This window comes from Watersipora subatra, chromosome 7 (assembly GCF_963576615.1).
Source record: "Watersipora subatra chromosome 7, tzWatSuba1.1, whole genome shotgun sequence".
NCBI classification, from domain to species: domain Eukaryota; kingdom Metazoa; phylum Bryozoa; class Gymnolaemata; order Cheilostomatida; family Watersiporidae; genus Watersipora; species Watersipora subatra.
In genome coordinates, this window is record NC_088714.1 from 52,183,658 (window position 1) to 52,207,660 (window position 24,003).

Here is a 24,003-nt window from a genome sequence, read left to right on the forward strand (position 1 = left end):
TTTTCTACAAATATGGTGGCTTTTTCGAGTTGATGACGTCAAAAAAAATGATGGATACTATAATTATTACATAATCAAAATGCTTAAGCAACTGACCTTGACAAAAAACTTAAAGATAGCCTAGTTATTTGTTTATTGTATATTCAATAAATTTATTTTTATGGCACTATTGCAACATAAATTGAACCACTCTTGTAATAATTGGTGGCCCTGGAAAGGGCTATTGGGAGTGTGTCAAGTGGCTGGATTACCATTAATACTTTGTAATAGATGATGACACTAATTCTACCACGCTTGCTGTAAAATGAGAACAAAAGGATTTGCTAGAAAGAAAAATTTCTGCATCTAATGGTGTGCAATATCTGGTAATTAAATGGATTAACATGACTCCCAGCAAGGGTGGCAAGAGAAACAACTGTCTTGAATTATTAGGTGGTCTCAATTTGTGATAGCACTGTAGATGACATGTGATTAACAAAATTATATGAGTGTAGGTGACAGTCCATCCAACCAAAATATTCAAAGAGCTATGGGATGGGATCAACCCGATTGGGATTAACCTAGGTTAATCCCAATTGGGTTGATCCCATACAAGTAAACAGTCAACACTAGTTAATCCACACAAACCAAACTTCAACAAACTCTATCAAGCGCAAATCATAAGCTAGATGTGATGACACAACGCACCTACAAATCCCTCTTCGCCGACCAGCTTTAGAGCAATCTTGTCAGCAATAATGGACGAGTTGCCATGGGCGATATTAGCAAACGGTCCGGCGTGAACGAAAACAGGCTGTCCTTCGAGGGTCTGCATTAAGTTCGGCTTAATTGCTTCCCTCATGAGCACTGTCAGCGCACCTGTCACTCCCTATCAATATAACACGGTACTAGCAGATAGACTTGTCACAATGAGCTGCAGGTAGAAATATCAAAGATTTGTCCAGCATACTATTCATTAAACATTCGAAACAAATGCTAACAATAATATAGTGTCAAAGTCGGGAGGCGTACCAAAAGTCTAACCATCTGCTAAACCCTACATACACAAAACAACCATATTGATGCTCTCACCAAGTCATCCGCTGTCACTGGATTGCCATCCGTGTCCGAAGCAACTACCATCTTGCCTAGACGATTCCTCATATCAGCCAGGCTGGTGGTGAGGGCGAGCACAGCCATAATCTCACTTGCCACAGTTATATCAAACTGGGTCTGCAACAGAAGTGCATGGCTATGTTACCAACAGACGCAGGGATACATACTCAACAATGTGTTAACTGATGCTGAAGCAATAAAGGGTGAATAATACTACTAATAATTAAAACAATATTTAAAAAAGTGTGTGCAATCTCCAACTAGTCTTTTAATAAGGTTAGGAGACTGAATAGATTTTTGCCATGATAAATCATGACAAACTCGAAAATAATTAAGTTTTAAAAAACCTCTGACAATCCAAGTTACTAGTTGATAATATGAATGATACTACTACACGTGATTATACTATTAAACACCATTGCAGTTGCATATAGCACTAAAAGATTATTAGTTTGAATAAGGAATTGACCAAAAAAGGCTTAGTTAAGCTGACTCTCCTAGCTGCTGGACCCCTCATGACTTCCACACGGTGACTAATTGGCTTTTAAAACAATCTATTTGTTTTTTACACACAGGTGAGTACACACCTCTATTGCTGGATACGCAATATTTATATAACATCATATCAAAACATTGGGTTGTTTTCTTGTTTTTAGTATAAGTAGGATGAGAGACTGCATGTGCTGTTTTTGTAATTGTTAAATTAATTGGATAAAAACAAAGATTCCCCTAATATTGAACTATGCTGACTTTTGGTCAATTGTAATGGTAATATAATATTGTTAATATTGAAAGACAGTGGCACGGTATAGAATTAAATTCCTTAGAAATGCGCATCCGAAGACTTAGGTAAAATGATTCACTTATAACTCACTACTGAAAAGTATAGATCATTTCATAGCAATAAAGCACAAACGTTATGGAAATATGTAAACATAGATGCAAGACAATATGTTAACTAACACAAAATCAATAAAAAAGGATTTTACTGTTACTTTACCTTGAAGACATGAGAACGAAAGGAGAGAGGCATATATGCACAGTTACAATTATTTCAAAATAAACAAAGTGAAGTTAAAACTAATCAACTTATATTTATTTCTTTGTATTTTTATATGTACTTTTTTATTTTCACTCGTCTTTTCAGTTTCACTTGAGGAAGCACGGCTTGGAGAAATTTTGATTGGTCCATGCCAAATAGCCTATCACCTTGCGTATAAAACCAAACATTTGCATAAATTTCCCATGAATATATTGATGTTGTAGACAATTCACTGTAGAAGGTTCCATGCATATGGAATATAGTGAACATGGACATATGAACATGAATATAAACATATGTACACGGAATATAGCGCACGACATGAAACATACTCTACATCAGAGATTCCCTACTTGTTGTCATTACCAGACCCCCTATGACTGACGATGGCAGTCTGGCACCCCTTGTTGTCTAAGAAACAAAGTCTCAAAACATAACAAAAACAGACATATTTGGAATATGTAAAACAATATGTTATTAAGGGTACGTGCACCAATCATGAAGCCCTACCCTACATTATGCACTTCGCAAATATAAAAACTGACCTCTCTGACGCGACCTTGCTCTGCTGGCCCTTGTCCTACAGTGATCTTCCTAAGAAACCTGTCATTCGTATCCATAACTCTCTGCCATGTTATGGTAGACTTGTCTATGTTTAGCCTCGCAAACTTAGCCTTTTCTTCTGAAGTAAGGGAATCAGGATCAGTCTCATTGATACCCAGTTTCTGCAGAGTTGAAAGAAAAGTTTTATATAACTTGCTTGGCAACAAACCAACACTCAATCAACATTAAATGCTATTTTATTTAAAGGTTCTTTGGGTCATGTTCATGTAATACAACCTTTTAACAAATCGCCAAGCAGAGGTTTTATATGTACGAGTAAAATCACCAAATTTCAGGTTGTTTGAAGCATCAATTTTCTTGTAACCTGCTAAAATGTACATTCCCTAATTCACAAACAACTATGGTCTTGAATAGAGGTGGAACGAGACACGAGACGTCTCGAGTATCGACCTGTCTCGTCTCGAATCGGTCTCGTCTTAACTATTGCCAAACTCGAGACAGGAAATAGAACTAAAGCGCCTGCGCACGGTTGTTAAAACATGGCTTCTTGCGGTAGCAACAACTCCATATATTGTAATGGATTGCGGGCAACTGCCTTTAAAGTTATACCCGGTCCGTTACTACCTGTTGCTACTGATTATGTTGGCCATTGAGTCTAATCATGTAGTCCGGACAACGGCCCTGTTATTTTTTAGTTCAGTTCTGTGTCCTTAAAACAGATACCGGGTCGTATCTAATTACTCTTCGGATAATCCAATTTAATAAATAAGACTTGCGGGTAAAATGTCTGTATTTTATCGTATCGTGTCTAAACACCAACTGCCCTTCATAAAATTCGGGCCTCTTTTACGTATATACTACCAATCGCGGGTAAAACTTGCCCGGACACGGAGAAACAAACGAAAGGCCGTGTCGACCATAGTCCGTGTTCGGTTAACAATGACGTTTTGTTAGCTCAATATAAGAATATACATGTGCATGTATACAGTAATTAAGATAATTTCATGAGTACAATTTAAATATAATTCACATACTACAGCTAATACACAAACAAAACTTAACATTAATGAAACGATAAGAATGAAAGTGTTATCGTGTGTTCTTTTAGTTGCGGTATTTCTTTGTAGAGCGACGGCTATCGGTTTCATTACACATTACATTAAAAAGTAAGAACTATTCAATAGATGGTAAAAATATACATGTACAAAGCAATATGTTTATAATAATTATGATCAATCAAGCTCAAAATTCTTAGAATATATAACTTCGGTATTTTAGAGCTGTTTGTGTCACTTTTGTTTACAAAAACTACATGCATATCACTGTTAAAATGTTGTATTTAAATCGTTTACACCAAGTGACAATTCAACTTAAAAAGAGTTTTATTAATTTTATATATACCAAGTAGCTAGTACTTGTGTAGTGAAATCATCACCAAATGCTCATTATTTTACTGTCTCGTGTCTCGAACTTTTACAAGACAGTGTCTCGAGTCTCGTCTCGAGCTTAAAAAATCTGTCTCGTTCCACCTCTAGTCTTGAACAATCATTTGATGACATATCAAGAATTGCAAATTGTTGTGGACCAATGAATTGAAGGTGTTTAAACTTTACATATAGAATGAGCATGCAAAATCTGATAGCTCCAATTTATCAGTTATCCTATTGAATGAACCTAAATCATTGCCGAGGCAGATAAAGGGTTACCCAAATTTGCATCTCCTTTGATCATATCTGATAATACTACTGTTTGCAAGTTTTTAAACTTTTTAAATGAAAAATATTTTTATAATGCGTGCAGGCCGAGTTTGCCATTCGAGGTCAATTCTTGTGCCAGTTCCTCTAAATATTATAGGACCCTGTAGGAATGTACCACTGAGATGTTTTTTTCCATAGGCCTACTGCTAACAAATGATCTTCATTCCAGAAAAAGATCGCAAGTGGTTGAAGCATTATAAAGAACTGGGACTTGAATTTTATAAACATTTCTTTATATTTGTTACCAAATAGCTGCAGTTGATTTTCGAGTCATGACCAAGTTTGCATGTATCTTTTAGCCAGCTACAAAAAAAGTGATGATTTACCAGACCTGGAATTTGGTGGTTGAACATGAATGACTGCTTAACAACTTGGTATTACCAAATCGTTTTACCTAAACATGAACAACATGAACAGGACCTTCAAACGCTAGTTTAAAAATTTAATAACCTTTGTTGAATAATTGTCTCAACTTGTTCACATATTCTAAAAATAAGAAATTGGGCACAAAATAGTAGTTATAGTCACAAAACTTGTCATTACAAAAGCAACTAATGTTGCACAAATTGGATTTGTACTCTTTAAGTTTTGCTTAAAACGTTTTCAACAGATTTAATCGGAAAATCTTTTTAGAGAAAAATTTATTTAAAATGGGTACAGTGTGCCCTCGGGTTACGATGACCCTGGTATACGGTATTTTGCCCTGCGATGTACAACGCTCTGATTTTTCGCCCTGTCTAGGAAATATTTTTCGTCAAACAAAATCAACAATAATTTCTTTCAAAATTCAAATTTGGCAGTCGGTGTGCCGATATGCTATTCGCTGAAATACCTCTAACAACAAATGAAAGAAATGCTCAATCTTGCTCGATACGGCTTAACTCGCTATAAGTTATTGAAAAAATGAAACTGGAACCAGGTGATAAAATTTTAGCAATAAAAAAGTTGAAGTTCGGTAAAATAGTTGAAAGTACATACTAGAACTGAGCTTCAAATATGAGTTTCGTAAGCTAGACTTATTTACATGTAAGTCAAATCAAACATCTATTTTATACGAAGAATCTCTTCTCAAAGAAAGATCTCTTTTTGGAAGAGCTCCCTACAGTACGTCCTGCACATATTACATTGTAATGTTACAATTTATTGCAGATCATAACCACTAAATACACTAAAGTTACTGTAACTAAAGTTACTGAAGGTAACTATAGTTACTATGGTTAACATATTATTTTGTAATTAATTTATAACATGAACAGTACGCATATAAAATTTTGATAATTTTTACAATGGGGTGTTTGCACTAGATACTTACTATAGGTTTCTATACACCCCTATAAAAAATTTTTGCCTTACGATGCCAACACCGGACTGAATGAAAATTATATAGCAAAGGTTCACTGTATTTAAAAGGACATCGCGAGCATATATTAACATGTACATCGTCTATAGCTATACACGCATATACTGCTTTTTCTCATATGGAGAAACTTTGTGTCAATAGGAACAGCAGAAATGGACATTTAGGAAAAACTAGAAATGTATTGTCACATCCTCACATTAAAGGTTGACTCGCATATAAAACCTGTCACATAACATATCGAAATGAAGCTATCAAGTTAAGGTAATAATGTAAACAGATTTTTAAGCAGCAAAAAGAAAAGATAAGTCCCTATAAAAATTCTCAGTTGAGTTTAGCATCACATATATGCTTGTAAAATTCTAGTGCTTGATGGCAAAGATTCCATCTTCTTTCAAATTGCTCAACTAGTGACTTTGAAGCTGCAGGACTAGGACAAGAGATAGCCTTTAGTTCAGTACGCCTTTTACGATATTCTCTAAAAGCAAGTAAAAAGCAGTACAACTATATCGCTACCAGGATGACATAACCCTGGTATTTGTGATGAGAATATAAATCATTTTGGTACGATGCTAGATCTCTAGTTCTCAACTGAATCAACGGACTGCTAACCATACTAATAAGTTTATAGTCATGGTGCAGAGGCCTATCATAGCGGGCTAAAATTCAAAATAGCTTTTCATGATATGTTTGATGTTCGTAGCAGTTGATCTGAGTATATTCAGAGTGAATCTTTAGAGTTTATCAATTAACAGAAAATGACGTTTTTGGCTATTAGCAGTTTACTGTCATTAAAAATAAATTAACTGCATTAGAAAACAAAAAACTCCTGTTTGTTTTATTTAATTGTGATTAATGGATAAATTTCCAAAATCTAATATAGTTAAAGTTTACAAGCAGGCCTACACAATTTGAGACAACATAACATAGAATCAGAATATAAACAATTCAAAGGTATCTTTTTGCCATAACTAAAAATGCGTAAACCTACCTGAACATCCATAAGCTCCCTTCATAACTTCCTAGTTACAGGATGTGGTGAATCGACCTTTGGTGAATTCGCAATTTTCTTCGAGTTTGTAAAGCACAATACACGGTCACAATCGTAATAATGCATTGACATTTTGAAGAAAATGTTTTTATATTAATACAAACTAATTACAATTATTTAAGCTGTTTTTCCGGAGTTAATTCATAATATTACGCATTGCCTAGCAGTGACATCTGCCCAATGTGGCAGGTCGTGGTGACTTCAATGAAGTCGCCACGACCTGCCACACTGCATTCTTAAAAAACTGTTTAGTAAAAGATGCATATGACTGATTTCGCTATTTGCAGTGCTTTGATTGGTTGAAAGTACACTCAATCGATTCGAGAGAATTGACAACTGCAAAATTTTTCTAAATCCGAAAAATGTCCGACATTTTCCTTACGTCTGCATCACTACCACAAAAACAAGACCTTCATAACCTTCTTAGTTTCGACACAACTTAATTGCTATTAAACAACTAATGACAAGCATTTAATTGAACGAGTTTGTTACCCACAGCATAACAGTCATCGTTAAACAATATTTATTTGTTGTGCAATTGATTTTTTGATGATTCCATTGCATTTGACTGAAGCGAGTACTTTTTTATTGAAGCTCATTTTGTATAGACCTGATTAGAAACTAACATATTGGTTGTGCAAATGTGTTTAGGGAAAGACAACTACAATCGTTTTATGGTGCATAAACTTTTAAGAGTGCAACCGAACAGTATTTCAAATACTCCAATTGCAATATGTCAAACTTTATTAATTCAGTTAAAGTGATGGATGAATGACTTTGGAGTGGACAACATCAGACACCCAAAGTGTGTTTAAGTAAAAGAATTGTACCAAAATGAGGTTCACAAATGAATTACATTGTCTGTAGCACTTGATAGATAAACTTGAAACAACTCTACAATGGTAATTTTGAAACAATTCAGATGACAAGCCTGTGCTAAGACTCCCCAAATTTTAGTCTTTGCACACCCATGAGCCCGAGGGTAGACAATCACCAAACCAATTCATCAATCAAATAAGGTCTGAGAACAACATTTAAAATAAACCACCTCAAAAACAATCCAGAGACATCTACTTGCCAAGTTTGAAGAAAAGCATTGGGCAGAACCATGTGGGAACTGTTCTCAGCAAAATGCGTGTCACAAATGATCAACTGTTCTCAGCAGATATGCGGGCCACAAATTATAAACTCTCAAAAACGTGTTACTATAATTTTTCTCTACAGCTTCTTGATTGACAGGTTATCAAAAAAGCCAATCAACCAATCATGAACAATCTCACTAGATCAAGCCGGCCAAACACTCAAAATATTGGTTTTTTCCTTTTAATCCAAGGTTACTTGACAACTAAATGAATGTTTCAAATTCAAACATTCTTACTCTTAATGACTACAGGTTAGTGTTCTTAAAATCCCCTTGCAGATTGCAGAAGAGGCACAAAGCCAGGATATAGGAGCCTACCTTTAGTCTTCTCAATTGGATATCACTAAACTTGCGGACACCCTTCTTAGCAGGCACGAGCCTGTTGAAAAGAGCTGTATCAGTCTGTGTTGATTCATGAAAGATACGCGCATCAAGCTGTGCTGCCAGGAGGTTATTGGCAGCTGTAATGGCGTGCAAGTCACCGGTGAGGTGGAGGTTGAACTCATCCATAGGTATAACCTGTGAGTAGCCACCACCAGCAGCACCTCCTGTCGTGGCAGAAGAATACCATTATTTAAAACCATCAACATTTGACATATTCCTATCCTTCGTTTTTTTCTAACGCCATTTTATCATTGTTGGCCATCTTTATAGACAATTTTATCGTTAAAAACACGAAGCTTTTGCAATGAATTTTTGAAAACGATGCTTTTGTTTGCAATTTTTTTATTATAGTATCAAAACAACACCAAAAAGTACTATTAAATAAAAGAAAAACAATCGTTTTCTACAAATATGGCGACATTTTCGTGAACAAGCGCATGTGCAAACGACTTGATGACGTCAAAAAAACGATGGATAGTTAAAACTAATTTTCACCACAATGGCTAATATTTCTATGAAGGGGAACAAGTAACATGGAGCAATGAACACGCCACAACCATCAGAACTCAATTCGGAGGGAGTGTAGGCTAGGCAGGAATATGAGAATATCTACTTAGATGAAGCAATCGCATATCAACCATAGATACTCCTATGCAGAGTTGTCATACATTAGTATCTATCAGCAGATATACATTCCAACCTCAACATACAAAATTTAACTGTTGGAAAATCAGTTTCATATGTCAAAATATATTGGCAACAAATATTCTTTTCAGAATAGTCTGTATTTTGTTTGAATAATCCAAGAGCTCAAAAACAACCATAAAGGATTCCAACTAAACCACCTATAACACTAAAATAAATGCATATATAGAACTGTGTAAAAACTAAATATCAAAACGTAAATTATATGTCAAAACTAAATTAATGATCAATAAAAACGTTTTTATTTTTACTTAACCTTAGAGACAAGTGAACAAAAGTGTAACATTGGTAATGAGTAAGTTTAGCGGCGGAGTGAGTAATAGAAATATACCGTAATTTAATCCTACTTACACCAAATATAACTTGGCTTTCCTTTTTGCTATTTTAACAGTTCCATTTTAATCTCTATTGCTTATTTCATGTCTACCTCAACATTGTAAGGATTACAGACAACTTAGATGTCATATATGAAAAATAATGGCATAAGTACAGACAAATATTTGCTAATTTTTTTATCGCGGAGGTACAAAATTTGTATTTAGGAGCTTTCGTCAGTTGAAGTTTAGCTATAGCATGAAAGGAGCTGAGCAAGGAAGGATGTGGTGGTTTTTAACATGAAGCACATAAATTACAACAGTAATGCAATTATTTTAGTCTAAAAAGCAATAATGGCTGTAAGACTCTGTTTTATGCAGACTTATCTGTTTTATGCAGCACTTAAATAGCATGAATTAAATTCTTTAAAAAGCCTGTCTAACCTTGAATTTTTGAAATAAGCAGCCAAGTTGTGTATAATAACAAATAACTTGTTAGGTGGGAAGGAGCGCAAAGGTAAAATGAAATAAGAGTGAGAATTATATGTAACTAGCATATACATGTTAGGCTACAGATGACATGGTTGTAACGGCTGTTGACACACGCCCATATCTGGCATGTTCAACTTGACATCTACAATTAAAAGCGTGCTTTGACTGTGTAGCCCAAATTTAATGCTGCCAATGCAAGACATGGGGGACCTAAAGCGCTGCGCTTGTAGCCATCCTAAAATCTAAAAGCAATGATGATGAGGGTAAATACAAAATAACAGTTTAGGGTTTTGGATAGTTGAGACTATCAAAGTAGTATATTTGTTCTCTTACCTTTAATACCAAAGGTCGGTCCCTGCGAAGGCTGTCTTACACAAGCAAAAACACTCTTATTGGTCTGCGTTCCCAAAGCCTGTACTAGTCCAATAGTTGTGGTAGACTTGCCCTCCCCCAAAGGTGTTGGGGTTATCCTACAAACACCCGTTTTTATTATAGACTAGAGTAAGTAAGATAGTAGACAAGTAGACTAGTAAGATTTTTCAGTGAAGCCCTAATTAGTCTCCAATGGATAAGTAATGACAACTGCAATGGCAAAACTTGTCCAAAACCCTCCTCCTTGGTAAAGCTTTTAAGCAGTGAATAATATTGGGACTGGTAGTTTGTATGAAATAGTAACGGATCAAACACCGAGTTATAGTCCAAACCATAGCATTTCCTTTTACTCGCATTCATCAACAAGTTAGGTTGTTTTGATGATCAGCTATTGATACAAGGCCCAGAAATACATGGTCAAGCCTCGTTGACTCTGTAGCGCAATTGAGCCATCAATCGTGATCATATTTGCTTTTAACAAATGTCTTGAGATTGTGCTTGAAGAGCTGAGGCATGGGGCAGACCTATGGTCAGTTTCCTATGGATGAACTGTCTATTAATAGTGCAAAAAGAAAAGAGATTAAAATCTCAAAAAAGTATGCAAGGTCATCTGAAGGATATTATTCTAATAGAAATATAAGAGATGGGGATGATGTGTACTAATTAGATCATCAACAACTCATCAGATAGGAACTTGAACCAACCCTACTGCCGATGGAGGAAGGCACATGCTTAACCTATACTGAAAGAATGGTCTAAAAACAAAATACACTCCTATGCTAGGATTCCCCATCCCTTTAAAGGTCAAAGGTACAGACACACACTGTAACTAATAATAATTTATAGGCTGCTTTCAGATTCTCTACCCATATCTTAAAAGAGTATGCATTGCCAGATCAACAAATTGCTATCTTGTATGGTGTATGCGACATTGCATTTGTTTATTCCTACAGATACCCATAAACTTGGAGTTATCCTCTACATGCTGTTTTAAACAACATGGCTGACACAGTAATTACTCTTTCCATGGCTCACAAACAACTCGCAATACCTGAAGAAAGTTCGCTTGTTCAAAGGCCAAAGTTTGATTACCATAGAATACAAGCATGAACTACTTATTAAGATCTTTGACTACAGTTTTAATTATGCAACAACATTAAAGTGTTTATCTGTTCTCATCAGACTTTACCAACTCAGCTGACAAGCTCACCTGTACCTCAATCAAGACAACTACTGAAATTCTACAATTATGAGGGGTACGTGATTACAATCTTTGTGTGTACCACATGTGGTACATGCGTATCTCATGATTCCTCTACAAATAGGGAACCTGAAAAATCCCTAAGTTTCGAAAAAGCATTTTGCCTGACTAGTAAGACTAATAATTTGGTGAGAGAAATTAGCATGCTTCATTCTTATTGTGACCAATAGCCAGTTCTCATCAACTTTGTAGTTATTAAAACCTTTCTCTTCATCACTGGCAATAATTATAAATTTATTAAGCCTATTCATGCGCTCAAACAAATGGTTGACAGGTGTCATCAGTTTGACCTTATGTGACAAGAAGTAGCCTGATATGTATCAGCTGTACTCCACGCTCTGTGCTATAAATCCTTCACTGATCTACTGTGGTTACAGTGGTTTAGTTAATAGCGACAAGGGTCTAGACCCTAGAGTATAGACCAACTTATCAGCTTTTTCTGGCATGCATGCAAGCAAATACTTTGGTAGACAAGAATGCATGATTACCCTGTTACTACAACATATAGCTTACCCTGTTACTACGACATATCGTCCATCCTTTCTATCATCTCTCCTCTCCAGAGTGTTTAACATCACCTTAGCTTTTTTTTTGCCATATAATTCCACTTCTGAGGGGAGCAAGCCTATCTCCTCAGCAAGTTTTGATATGTCTTTAGGTGTTTGAGCTTGTGCGACATCTATATCACTAAAAATATTTGCCAACAATAATGAACCTCACCTATTAGTGCCACAAGAGTAAAATTCAGCCTCCTCTTGGCAGCCACCAGCTCAAAATGGCTTGTTTTGCTGAACTTTTTGCATAAGGTATGATGTATAGAAGCTGGCATAAAAAACTAATGCCTGTGTTAACAAGTTTACTGAAAGCACATTAATATAACGCAATTTGTAGTGACAATCATTCATTTCTGCGCTCACCTTTTCAACAGAATCCTTTTGGTATGAAAAGATTCACCATGTCTTAAGGCCCGTTCACACTATCGCTCAAATCGACGCTTAGCGATTAGCGATGGCCCCGTATCAAATATAGATGCTCGCTACTTTACAGTTTTGTTTCGGCTTGGTCTAATCATCAAGTCGTAATCTGATCATGTGACCCAATACTTCGCAAATAATTTTTGCAGCACTTTTCGATTATCACAGGTGACCAACAGGCTCGTCATGATTATTAGACAATGATATGTACTCTTTCGAGCTAAGATTAAAAAGTTTAACAAATTTTTACGGTAAGTTATAAGATATCAGTGCTAAAAGTGACAACATTACAATGCCGATAAAATAGACACGTAAGAAGAATAGACCTAGTTTTATTGAATGCGTGAAGTATATTTGTGAAAATATTTCGACGAATGAGGTTGCATGAAAGTGTAAACAGAAACCATCCTGCAGTCTCTGCAACCTACGGCAGTCTCGTGTGGCTGCGATTAACTGTTCGTTTTTTAGGTTATAAGAGCTTTTACTCACATTCCCATATATTTTGCACCTACTACACAAAGGAGTAAGACATGGTGCATAGAGTTATCTCCCCCTAGAGTAATAACTACACGAGCGTTTCCGGTGCCAACAAGGAGCGTTTAAGCCACGCCTCTTTTTTGTGCTAGTCAGTCGTAGTGATTGACTAGATCAATAACATCAGCCATGAGAAGGGTTAAACAAGGAGCATGAATTTCCAGTTAAGATAGTAATTAATGCTCATATTAAAAAAATGATGATTATAGTTTATTACTCTAATATATGCTTATTATTTAAAGCAATTCAATTCCTACCAGGATCACTGAGCATATTATGGAAATGTTTACTTTTTCATATCCATTTCCATCAATGATATACAGCCCCCCACATCCCCATACAGCAATGATATACAGCCAATGATATACAGCCCCCTGTATATCATTGTTTTCATAAACATAAATATTTCCATAATTTTAGGGAAATGAATATGGAAATTTTATTTTAGAAATATGGAAATGATATTGAAATGGAAATAATATGGAAATGTTATTGAAATGGAAATAATATAGAATTGAAGTAGGGAGATGTTATAGAAATGGAAATGAATTATGGAAATGATATAGAAACACTATGGAAAAGAAGGGAAATGTTATGGAAATAGAAATAATATGGAAATGAATTATGGAAATGTTATGGAAATGGAATTAATATGGAAAAGAACTATGGAAATTTTATGAAATAGAAATAATATGGAAATGTTATGGAAATGGAAATAATATAGAAATGAAGTAAGGAAATGTTATGGAAATGGAATTAATATGGAAATAAATTATGGAAATTTTATGGAAATGGAAATTGTGACATACATGTAATCTCTGATACCTGCATGACTTGCAAAGGCACTGAATAGATAGTGTTAAGTAAATGAGTTAATGCAATCAGTTACTCATAGATAAGATAGATAGTCATACTGGGGTTGTATTACATTACTGTGATGGGAAGCTAGTCGACTGCCATCAACTATGAGCTGTACCACTCGAGTTGCCCGAGTAATAAAAGTCTTTGGACAGAAAATTTATTTTTATATAACATTTACCATTCTAACATTTAAACTTCATATAATGAGAAAATATTTTTAAGCAGTTCAAATGAATTAATAGGAAAAAAAACAACCGTAAAGGTTTTCAAGCTTTTTCAAGAAACTACAACTTTTAAATTTCATATCATGAAAGAAGTGTTTTGTTGAAATAAATTAGAAAAAAAACTGTAAATGTGTTTAAATGTAAAATAATTAGCAAGTAATGGCTAAATATAATCTGTTTAGCTATGATTACAATAAAAAATTATTTAATAAATAAAGTAATAAAAAAGTCTATTTTATTTTTAAATAATTGAAATTTAGTATAATTAAGTATAATTTATTTTTATCTAACATATAACAACATTTGCCACTCTAACTTTCAAACTTTTTGCTTGCTTACATCAAGCAAAGATGTCCACTAACTAGTGGACATCTTTGCTTTAAGCTAGTCTATGTATTTGATTGATATGTATTGAAATCTAATATTACATGCAAGGGCTGTTTGTGAACTGTGGTGTCAATGAATCACTCTATCACCATACAATGTCAATACTTTCAGTTGATGGCAGTCAATTAGCTTCCCATCACACCAATGTAATACAACCCCAGTATGACTATCTATCTTATCTATGAGTAACCAATGATATACAGCCCCCCCATGTGTGGGGGCTGTATATCATTGGAGTAACTGATTGCATTAACTCACTTACTTAACACTATCTATTCAGTGCCTTTGCAAGGCATGTAGGTATTGTATTGCTTTAAATAATAAGCATATATTAGAGTAATAATCTATAATCATCATTTCTTTAATATGAGCAATAATTACTATCTTAACTGTGGAAATTCATGATCATTCTCATGGCTGATGTTATCGTTCTGTCAATTACTATGACTGACTAGCACAAAAAAGGGGCGTGGCCTAAACGCTCCTTGTTGGCACCAGAAACGCTCGTGTTGTTGAATGCACAGTTATCACTCTAGGGGGAGATTACTCTATGACATGGTGAATCTTTTGATATCAAATAACTGTAATGTGAATTTTGTTGCAAGTCAACCTTCAAGAACGCGTAGCTGACAACCGGTGCAGTCATGTCACAATGTAACGTCATGCAAAAAGATTACAGCTGGCCAAATAAATATGCATTCTTTATCTCATATTTATTCGCGGTTCATGCAACATGTTTCCATTGTAGACATGTTTTAGTAAATCCGCTGCCTCCATACAAAACACTACACATAAAATAAACTTACTATATGATTTATGATTGTAGGCAATTTACTACCACATCAAACAGGGCCTACTATACATTCAGCATATGGTTGTTTTGAGTGCAGATGTATACCTACTAGTGAAGTGAAAATTAATAAAAAAACTACAATCTAGTTTTTTTATTAACTTCTAATTCAATACCATTAAAATATAAAAATTCAAAATTACAATTTCTTACAACTTAAAATGGCAGGCAAGGTTAAATTGTATTTAACTTGTGCGTACACAACACATGTATAATATAATAATGTAGTACCAGATTACAAAACTGAAAGGCAATGAAATTAATAAATATGCAGACAATGACAAAAAGTTTTTCATCTAATCAATTGATATAGCATGACCTTGAGTATAATTGTTGTGATGGCTATTGTGTGTATGCACTGATTGACAACCATTTTGACTTACAACTCATAGGTCAGAATTGCCACTCAAGGTTGCAACTCAAAAGGTGTCAGTTCACTATTAAGATATGATGATAATTGATACAGCTACACAAAAAGCTGAAATGAAACCATGCTTACTATGGAAAACCGCATGCGCTCATAACAACTACTGTAGGTAAGCACTATAAGCTATGGAGTTCTCCTGGTTCGCTGTAAAAGCCTGCAGGAAAATTATTTTAAAATATACAATTATTTCAAACAGCCTGGCGACAAGCAGTAGGTGGTAATAGCATGTGACACTGGTAGATGTTTTCCAAAAGCTCTTTGGAACGAATAAGGAAAATTTGCATCAACGAGAAAGGTACTAGGCACTTCCTGCTTACCTGTACTAGTATTATAAGATGGGTTATTCGACTCACCTCGGCACAGGAGTTTTCAGCTCGAGAGGTAGTACACTCACATTCCATTTAGTCTACCAAAAATTATTATGATATAAATTATCATTTAAAAGCAAATAAACTTGGTATCTAGTTTAGACTAAAAGGAAGCAGAACAACTTTTATAATAACGAATCGTGTTTACAAACAGATTGACCAATGAGAACTGGCCTTAGTCTTGTGAAGGCCATGTAGTCCATGCTAGATTTTTATTACAATTTTTGAAGTATCGTAAAAAACATTCATTATGTAATTGCCATTTTCAGTGATAAGAGACTGTCACGGTAATTAACATATCGATAATCCAGGAACAAATCCAGAAAAACAAGTCCAACATACACATGATGTAATCAAGACATAATTTTCTGAAATGGTGACGGTTGATTGGAATCCGAATGACTTGCATGTCCTGTATCAGATTAGAGAAAGATTTGCATACGTGATCAAATTATATTTGCTTCATTGAACAGACCATGCCATAATTAAAATAGACAGCAGTATGATTGTACTTATAAAATAAACTTTGTGTTATAGACATTAGCAAAATAGCAAAAGTCAAACCTCCGAGGCTCGGTTCAAATTGCACCTAAGTTCATGGCTCTTCCAACGTTAGGATGCTTTCAACACAAAATACAATGACAACTGACAGGTGCTGACATAGAACGACTGTTTATGACCCGAGATATATTTAATATACCACCTACCAGGTTCTCACAGGTCTTCTTGGCTACTTTGAAAGTGTTGCGCAGGAGCATGGCCACTGTCATAGGACCAACACCACCAGGAACAGGTGTGATAGCCGAGGCTACCTTAGAGGCACTTGCAAAGTGTACGTCTCCAACCAGTCGTCTACCAGACTTCTTCGTTGAATCTAAAATACTCAAAAGGGCTAGCAAAGCATTAAAATTGTAAACAAAAAATCTAAAATCTCACAAATCATAAAATTGTTTTATGAACAAAAATGTGTTTTCGATTAAAACTGGTCCCAATGATGAGATTTTTATAGAGGCATTTGTATAGATCAGACACCAGAAATGATTTCCTGTTATTTCAATACTTAACATGATGTTGCTCATTGGGTACAAGATTACACCTTTTCTATGCAAATCATTTATAACTTTAGCCATTAGCTAGATGTTAATCTTTAGTGAGTATTATGAGCAATAAGACACCGATAAGGAGCTATCAGCACTGGAAATTGAGAATTATGAGTGAATACACCTCAACTAGTTATGTTTCATTGCTGTGAGACCATGCTGCAATTCCTTACAATACTTTCTGACAGCCACAATTACTATTGAAAACTGATCAAATTGATTTATAACAATCCTTCGTTTTTTTTGTGACGTCATTCTATCGTTGTCTGCCATCTTTATGGACAACTTTTATCCTTGAAAACACGAAGCTTCCGCAATTAATTATCGCAAACAATGCTTTTGTTTGCAAATTTTCTATTGTAGTATCAAAACAACACCGAAAAATACTATTAATCAAGAAAATGATCATTTTTTACAAAGATGGCATTTTTTCGTAGACGAGTGCATGTGCAAACAGGGTGATGACGTCAAAAAGAAACGATGGATAGCGGCAAACCAAAATACAATCGGAGACTGGGGAAATTATAACAACACAAGTCGCAAATAAGAACTAAGCAATTTGGTACCGTTTATTTACCAATTTGTCATTGAATACTTTACAGCTGAAACAAGTACATTATATTATTTCAAATAATTTATGCTATCTTATTTGTATTCTTGGCAAACATAAGAGTAAAGCTCGAGTAGACCAAACTGGTTATATAGTATATTATATATAGTATAGTAGTATATAGTATAGTATATGTACTATACCCCAACATGCTGTAAAGCTAGAATGAATGCCCCAACGTTAACACGAATATCAACATTCTCTGAAAACTACATTTTCTTATAAAGTCACCTAAGACAATAGCATAAAAACAAGAAGAATTCACAAGACCAGCTACAAGCATAGCATCCCAAAATAAATCGAAAATAGATTGCTAAAAGCTAGTAAACTGACTGTCACACAGCCTCTACAAAAAATATTATCTACTTCACGATAGCTAGTGTAGATTTGTATTACTCCTACTACTAGGTTTGCGATTCATCTGGTGTATCAATGTACACAAAAAAGCTCAGAAAAACTCACCTGATCTACAATATTGTGTGGCGAAGTCAGAATTGTAGAAAATTATTAGAGTTCACTACACAAGTAAACGAATGAATCAACTTTTACCGCTGAAGACTACTAGAAGAAACATAAATGGAATGCATGTAATAAAGAAGCAAACAAGAGATTTTAAAGCAGCAAAGCAGCTAATAATATAACTTTTAGTGTAAAACTAATTTGTAAAAGTAATCTCCCCTCATGAAACAATCAGACAGTAGCCATAGGAAGGTAAAAACCAAAGGGCGAAAATTATGACTTTTGATAATTTTATTTAATAGGCTGCACTGCGAGCCAAGCAAGAATGATTCAACACACATTTGACTAGCTTAGTAGAAAAATGGCGGGAGAAACCCCACAATGGGCGAGCAGACACTGTGTATGACAATAACCTTCATGTGAAAATGCATTTAGTAATATCAGGTGTCTAATGACAAGTTAATAGAAGAATGGCTGAGCATAATCTGCATGGAGCACTTATATAGTGACAAGGCTTTTTGTTGAAACAATCTACAGTAATTACCCTCTGGTTGCTTGTACATATATATCCCAGCGCAATGGTGTTAAACCCTATCAGGGTTTAATCAGATCAAGTTCAATTATTTTCCCAGCCGTGAGACTTTTCTAAGATCATGTTATTAAAACTAACATATTTTATTGAACTGCAAACTGAAAGCCTCAGGAAAAACATTAGAATGGAACCAAGCAGAGACCAACATAAAAAGGGCAGAGTATGATAAGGTAGTTGTGAACCTACGATGTATGCAAGGAATAAACAAGTCTAGGCAATGACCTCTTATCTCCAGATGACTATAATAGTTACCAGCTTTTTTCAAGGAGAGAACGCAGGTTTGGCTGCAGGTTTGGCTTTAGCACCTTTGTAAGTGATTGTGCAATCTATTACCTAGTTGTGGTGGCCACCACCATACGCACTAAATTCTTTTGATAGCACAGCAAGGAGAAATAACTACTTTTGTAGGTTGTGCTTAGACTACGCTTAGACTACGGGTAACTTATATTGGTAACTACTAACTTGGCATACTGGTATAACATGGTATACTGGCAACAATCTGGGTAAAAAGACAACTCTTTGACACAAGTTCAATTCTCAAGCCATCCTAACTTCAATGACTCGATTCAATTCTCCCAAACAACCAAAATCATTTCTCTATCAATTCTTACAAAAATTGACCCAAGACAATATACCAAAATAACAATAATGCACAATCACTAATTTAGCTACACACTAACTCATATTTTTGACTGTTTTTACAGCAAATATCAAATATTTCACAGAAGATTACATTGCATTTCGGGTGGAATTAGGATACGTCTACCATTTTTTGCCGGCATACACTCGGTATACTTGATGTAAAAGCCGAGTTTCTGTCATGAGATGTCAATTTAATGTTTTTTAGTATTAGCAAAAAATTCTTCGCAAGAATCAATGCATTTGAGAAACAAAAGGAATGCTTAATATTTTTGTAGTTTAGTGAACCCAGTTGCAAAAGAAAGATGTCACCAATTTTGCTGGCTGACCAAAACTCAGTCACATATAAAATATCATTGATCCAACGTTGAAGGATTTCACAAGCCAAACTAGGTTTGGGCCAGTGTTTACTATATTTATTTCATTCATCCTAAGGTGGAAATTGAAAAAAGTGAAACCCTGATTTTATGCTGTTTCATGAGTAAAGAAAAAACTATGCAGCTGGATAGTTTTTGCCACAATAATGACCTAACTTCTTAAATTTATAGTGACCAAATTTTGGGTGGACCTGATAGCACTACGATCCATGATTGATCGCTGTTTTTGAATAGGTACAAAGACTACCTGGCATAAAAGCTTGTAGGTAGAATGAACAATATTCGCGAAAGTCAATATTTGCGATAAGGTCAGGGCGCGTCAACGCAGTAATTATAAAGGGAACGATTGGTGGATTTTGACTGAAATCGTTTTGCTTATAAAAATGAAAAATCTAGTCAATTCCTCTATGGTGACAGTAAAGACTCAATTAAATTTAATTCCTACTGGTAGGGTGCTTCGAGACAATACGATTCTACAGTAAAAGATACCAGAGAATTGATTCTTTTCAATTCATTTGCAAAGTGAGCCTTGAGGCTTGCTCGAGCGAGCATGTTAACTCGCGTGCCCATCTCTAGTAGAGCGCTACAGGCTGCTTTAAACAAGATACATAACTAGGTACTACCAAAAAGACACCTTAAAGATGTAGTTGCGTCAAAATTTAAGTTGATCTTAAAAGAAAGCATTTTTTTTTCTCTATCAGTTGATATGTTGTTTGTTGTGTTACGCAATCGCATTGCCAAGATATTTGAAGATTAAAACCGAAAAAATCTGATCGCCGTAAAAACGCTCAGGCCACAAAAACGTGCCCAGCCTCGCCAAAAATGACGTAACGCGTTTGGCAACCTGTCTCTATCTCTCGTATTCACATCGGCTATTTGCGATAAAAGTCTAGCCTTACGCGGCTCTATTGGCATATATCTTATTTTGTATTTGCTCGTGTTGGCTAGAATAAAATTTTAAATCCTGCTACAGATGCATTATTATGAATGTTTAAAAGGCCTCAAATAAAGAAAATTGAAAATTTGTTCTACTCACTTTCTCCAAATGTTGTGTAAACATTTGGGTACCGACTACCAATTCTACCGGTCTACAGTAATTAGGTCAAGCGAACTAAGTTGATGACGGTCTCTGTGTCAGCGCAGTTCTCAATTGCTACTCGAACGTGAAACTACTAGCTGATCAAGCTACTACCGATATACCGGTATTGCGAAAATACGAATAACTTTTGCTCATAAATTCCAACTTTCGTTGTGTTTGACAGAGACTAAAGTGAAAAGGCAAATCATTATTTAGTAAGTGAATAGTATTTTCATTTGTTTTGATTTGTTGCTCTATAAATTAAAACAACATTAGCCATACTATTTTAGTTCATAGTTGCAGAACGCTGTTGTAGTTAGCTCGACTGGTTTACTAGTCAATCTGTCATTTCAATTGACGAAAATACTTTAAGTATGAAATATTAATCGTGGTTATACTGTAGTTATTCAACTTCGTTCACTTTTACGTATCTTTAAACGTTGTCGTTTTAAGATAAGATAGACACACCTTCGTATTTATATGAATAACTTTTTCTCACAATTTCCAACTTTCGTTGTGTTTGACAAAAACTAAAATGAAAAGGCAAATCATTATTTAGTTAGTAAGTCAATTAGTATTTTCATTTGTTTTGATCTGTTGCTCTATAAATTAAAACAACATTAGCCATACTATTTTAGTTCATAATTGCAGAACGCTGTTGTAGTTCATTCGACTGGTTTACTAGTCGATCTGCCATTTCAATTGACGAAAATACTTTAAGTATGAAATATTAATCATGGTTATACAGCTGTAGTTATTCAACTTACTTCACTTTTTCGTATCTTTAAACTTTTTAGTTTTAAGATAAGGTAGACACACCACGTATTTGTACGAACATAAATCTCGGCCATATTATGGATATTAAGAATTTTCTTCAAAGTCACATTAGGTTAATCACTTGAATATCGTGATATTTTTCTATTTGTTAAGAATAGTCTGCATAACCACTTCAATGTTTCGTTGTAGCAGTGAAATGTCTTCAAGTCGACATTGGGCTCTCTCCTGTGCCGCAGCTAATTGCGAAGAGACCAAACATCTATTTGCTTGGCCTCGGGGAAGGACATCAACAGATGTACAGCGAGCCAAATGGACAGCATTTGTGAAGAAACATGTAGCAAATTTTCGATATAAAACCATATCTAGAATTTGCTTCCGGCATTTTACTGAGGAATGCTTCAGCAACTACCACCAATACAGGTACCAACAAGGAGAAGATATCCGGCTCATGTTAAAGAAGCACTCGGATATAATTCCCACACGAAACCTGCACATTAAAGCTGATTCTGCTGCTACCCCAAGGAAGCAGAAGCCAATTACCCTTTTGCCTACAAGAGAGCGCAGAGCAGTGGTGCGAGGCTTACTTGCTGATGCGTAAGTGGTGTAAGATGTGATAATGCACAGTACTAGGAATCTTTGAATTTCACAAGTTATGTTATGAGCTTCCAATTTGAAAATATAAAACAACTCGTGTTTTACGGAAAAAAAAATTCTTGTCTATATATTACAGTGTTCCTGCAGTGCCTAGGACAGCAACCTTTTTTTCTCATTCACGATCGAAAATACCAGTTCGTAATCATCAGCCTGCCGAGTCCTTTGGACCTGGAAAGTCCTCTAAGGTTGACAAAGGGGTACAGCTACGGAAATGTCTTCACCGTCCTAAGTATCGGTCGATTTCAACCCAGACCGATGCTAAACAGTGAGTACAGTTAACTTGTTTCATATGGTCGGACGGGATTCTTTTTTACAATATATATTGATAGTCTATAAACATTTATTCACAGGCCTGATCTTCCAGCCTCACCTCCATCTAAAAGAAAAATGCCAGTAGTCGATGAAGCAAGCTCCATTCCTTCTACATCTAAGCAGTTACAACGTTATTCTCTAATTATGGAGAGTGATACTAGTGATGAGATGCAGGAACGAGAGGAAGATCTGGTAAGTTACAAATACTTTGATAAAATGTCATAGCAATTTTTCCTTTTCTCATGCTTCTTTTACGTTAAAGACTTAGATGAGTTTCCTAAAATGCCATAGCACTTTTCTTCATTTTCTATGCTTCTTTTAGGGTAAAGCCTTGGATGAAGAAGAATGGGTGCCAGATTCAGATAACAGTGAGACGGAAGACGAGGTTTCAGAAGAAAGCTTTGAGGGGTAAGAAATATAGTAACTGCTAGTTCGTATTTGATAATGCGTATTATTTCATCGATTATATGTACTCACTGTCTTTACAACAATATTTATTTTAGCCTGCTTGCAGTAAGTATGTGTGTGCTTCCTGAAGAAGCTAAACATAGGCTTGCCTTGTCATACGCTTGCTGCTTTCTCATGCCTGCCTAACAATGCTATTTTACATTCGAGTGTTTCACTTAATTGCCGCAAATCAAACTGTAGAACTCTGCTAGATATTTTGTAGTTGCTAGCTGCTGTTAAATTTTTTACTATTTATTAACTGTAAAAATGATTGATTTTTTAAATATTTCTAAATTTTAAATATTTACAATATTTCAATCTTACAATATAAATATTTTATATATATAATATTTAGCTATTACTGAGAATCTCTCAGTAATAGCTAATCATACTGCTGATTATAATTCATAAGCCAGTCTGCCAGACAATACTTTGGCAGATGTGGCAAGACAATGAAGTGTTTAATTTTTTTTGTCATTTATCTTTTGTTGATGATTATAGCTGCAGGTTCGTTGATGAGGTAGAGGAAGCAGCCAGACAGGAGACGAGAAGTTTGTCAAGCCACATTTTTTCCATTGTCTGACTGTATTCCTGTGAATTTTCTCTGTTCGTAGTTCAACTCTATTTGCTACATTTATTTTGCTGTTCGCCGTTTGCATTCATTGTCTTTTACTTTTTTATTTTTGTATATATTATACATTGCCTACAAAGTTTAAGTGTATAAATATATTAATTTATATTAAATAGAAATTATATCTTTATAGTATATTTGTAAAATAAAGTATATAAAAATCACTC

General features: G+C 35.0%; 3 protein-coding genes across 5 annotated transcripts in view; 1 reads left to right on the forward strand and 2 right to left on the reverse strand.

Annotated features, from left to right (window-relative positions):
• Window positions 1–24,003, reverse strand: part of LOC137401118 (cytochrome c oxidase assembly protein COX16 homolog, mitochondrial-like) — a 386,239-nt gene that overhangs the window by 181,126 nt on the left and 181,110 nt on the right. The gene's annotated exons all lie outside the window — the stretch shown is intronic.
• LOC137401029 (C-1-tetrahydrofolate synthase, cytoplasmic-like) overlaps window positions 1–24,003 on the reverse strand; it is a 62,622-nt gene that overhangs the window by 12,412 nt on the left and 26,207 nt on the right. The window contains exons 9-16 of the mRNA XM_068087370.1: window positions 16,868–17,034; window positions 16,146–16,198; window positions 12,049–12,222; window positions 10,236–10,372; window positions 8,326–8,555; window positions 2,683–2,862; window positions 1,072–1,212; window positions 688–868 (exon numbers count right to left, since the gene is read on the reverse strand). Of these exons, the coding sequence (XP_067943471.1) occupies window positions 688–868; window positions 1,072–1,212; window positions 2,683–2,862; window positions 8,326–8,555; window positions 10,236–10,372; window positions 12,049–12,222; window positions 16,146–16,198; window positions 16,868–17,034 (1,263 nt within the window). The remainder of the gene's footprint in view (window positions 1–687; window positions 869–1,071; window positions 1,213–2,682; window positions 2,863–8,325; window positions 8,556–10,235; window positions 10,373–12,048; window positions 12,223–16,145; window positions 16,199–16,867; window positions 17,035–24,003) is intronic.
• Window positions 21,065–24,000, forward strand: LOC137401030 (uncharacterized). Of its 3 annotated transcripts, XM_068087373.1 has the most exons (7): window positions 21,065–21,230; window positions 21,982–22,386; window positions 22,523–22,711; window positions 22,797–22,950; window positions 23,081–23,166; window positions 23,262–23,275; window positions 23,707–24,000. In XM_068087373.1, the coding sequence occupies exons 2-7, from the start codon at window positions 21,989–21,991 to the stop codon at window positions 23,727–23,729; spliced, it is 864 nt and encodes a 287-aa protein (XP_067943474.1). In that variant the 5' UTR covers window positions 21,065–21,230; window positions 21,982–21,988; the 3' UTR covers window positions 23,730–24,000. The 3 variants fall into 3 exon arrangements, with proteins under 3 accessions (XP_067943474.1, XP_067943473.1, XP_067943475.1); XM_068087372.1 differs by lacking the exon at window positions 23,262–23,275; XM_068087374.1 differs by lacking the exons at window positions 22,523–22,711; window positions 23,262–23,275.

Excerpts from the sequence above, each read along its gene's own strand:
- LOC137401030 (XM_068087372.1), top strand. The coding sequence starts at position 21,989 with ATGTCTTCAAGTCGACATTGGGCTCTCTCCTGTGCCGCAGCTAATTGC. Across the intron at positions 22,387-22,522 it reads CGAGGCTTACTTGCTGATGC|TGTTCCTGCAGTGCCTAGGA; the intron begins GTAAGTGGTGTA and ends TATATATTACAG. Across the intron at positions 23,167-23,706 it reads TCAGAAGAAAGCTTTGAGGG|CTGCAGGTTCGTTGATGAGG; the intron begins GTAAGAAATATA and ends TGATGATTATAG.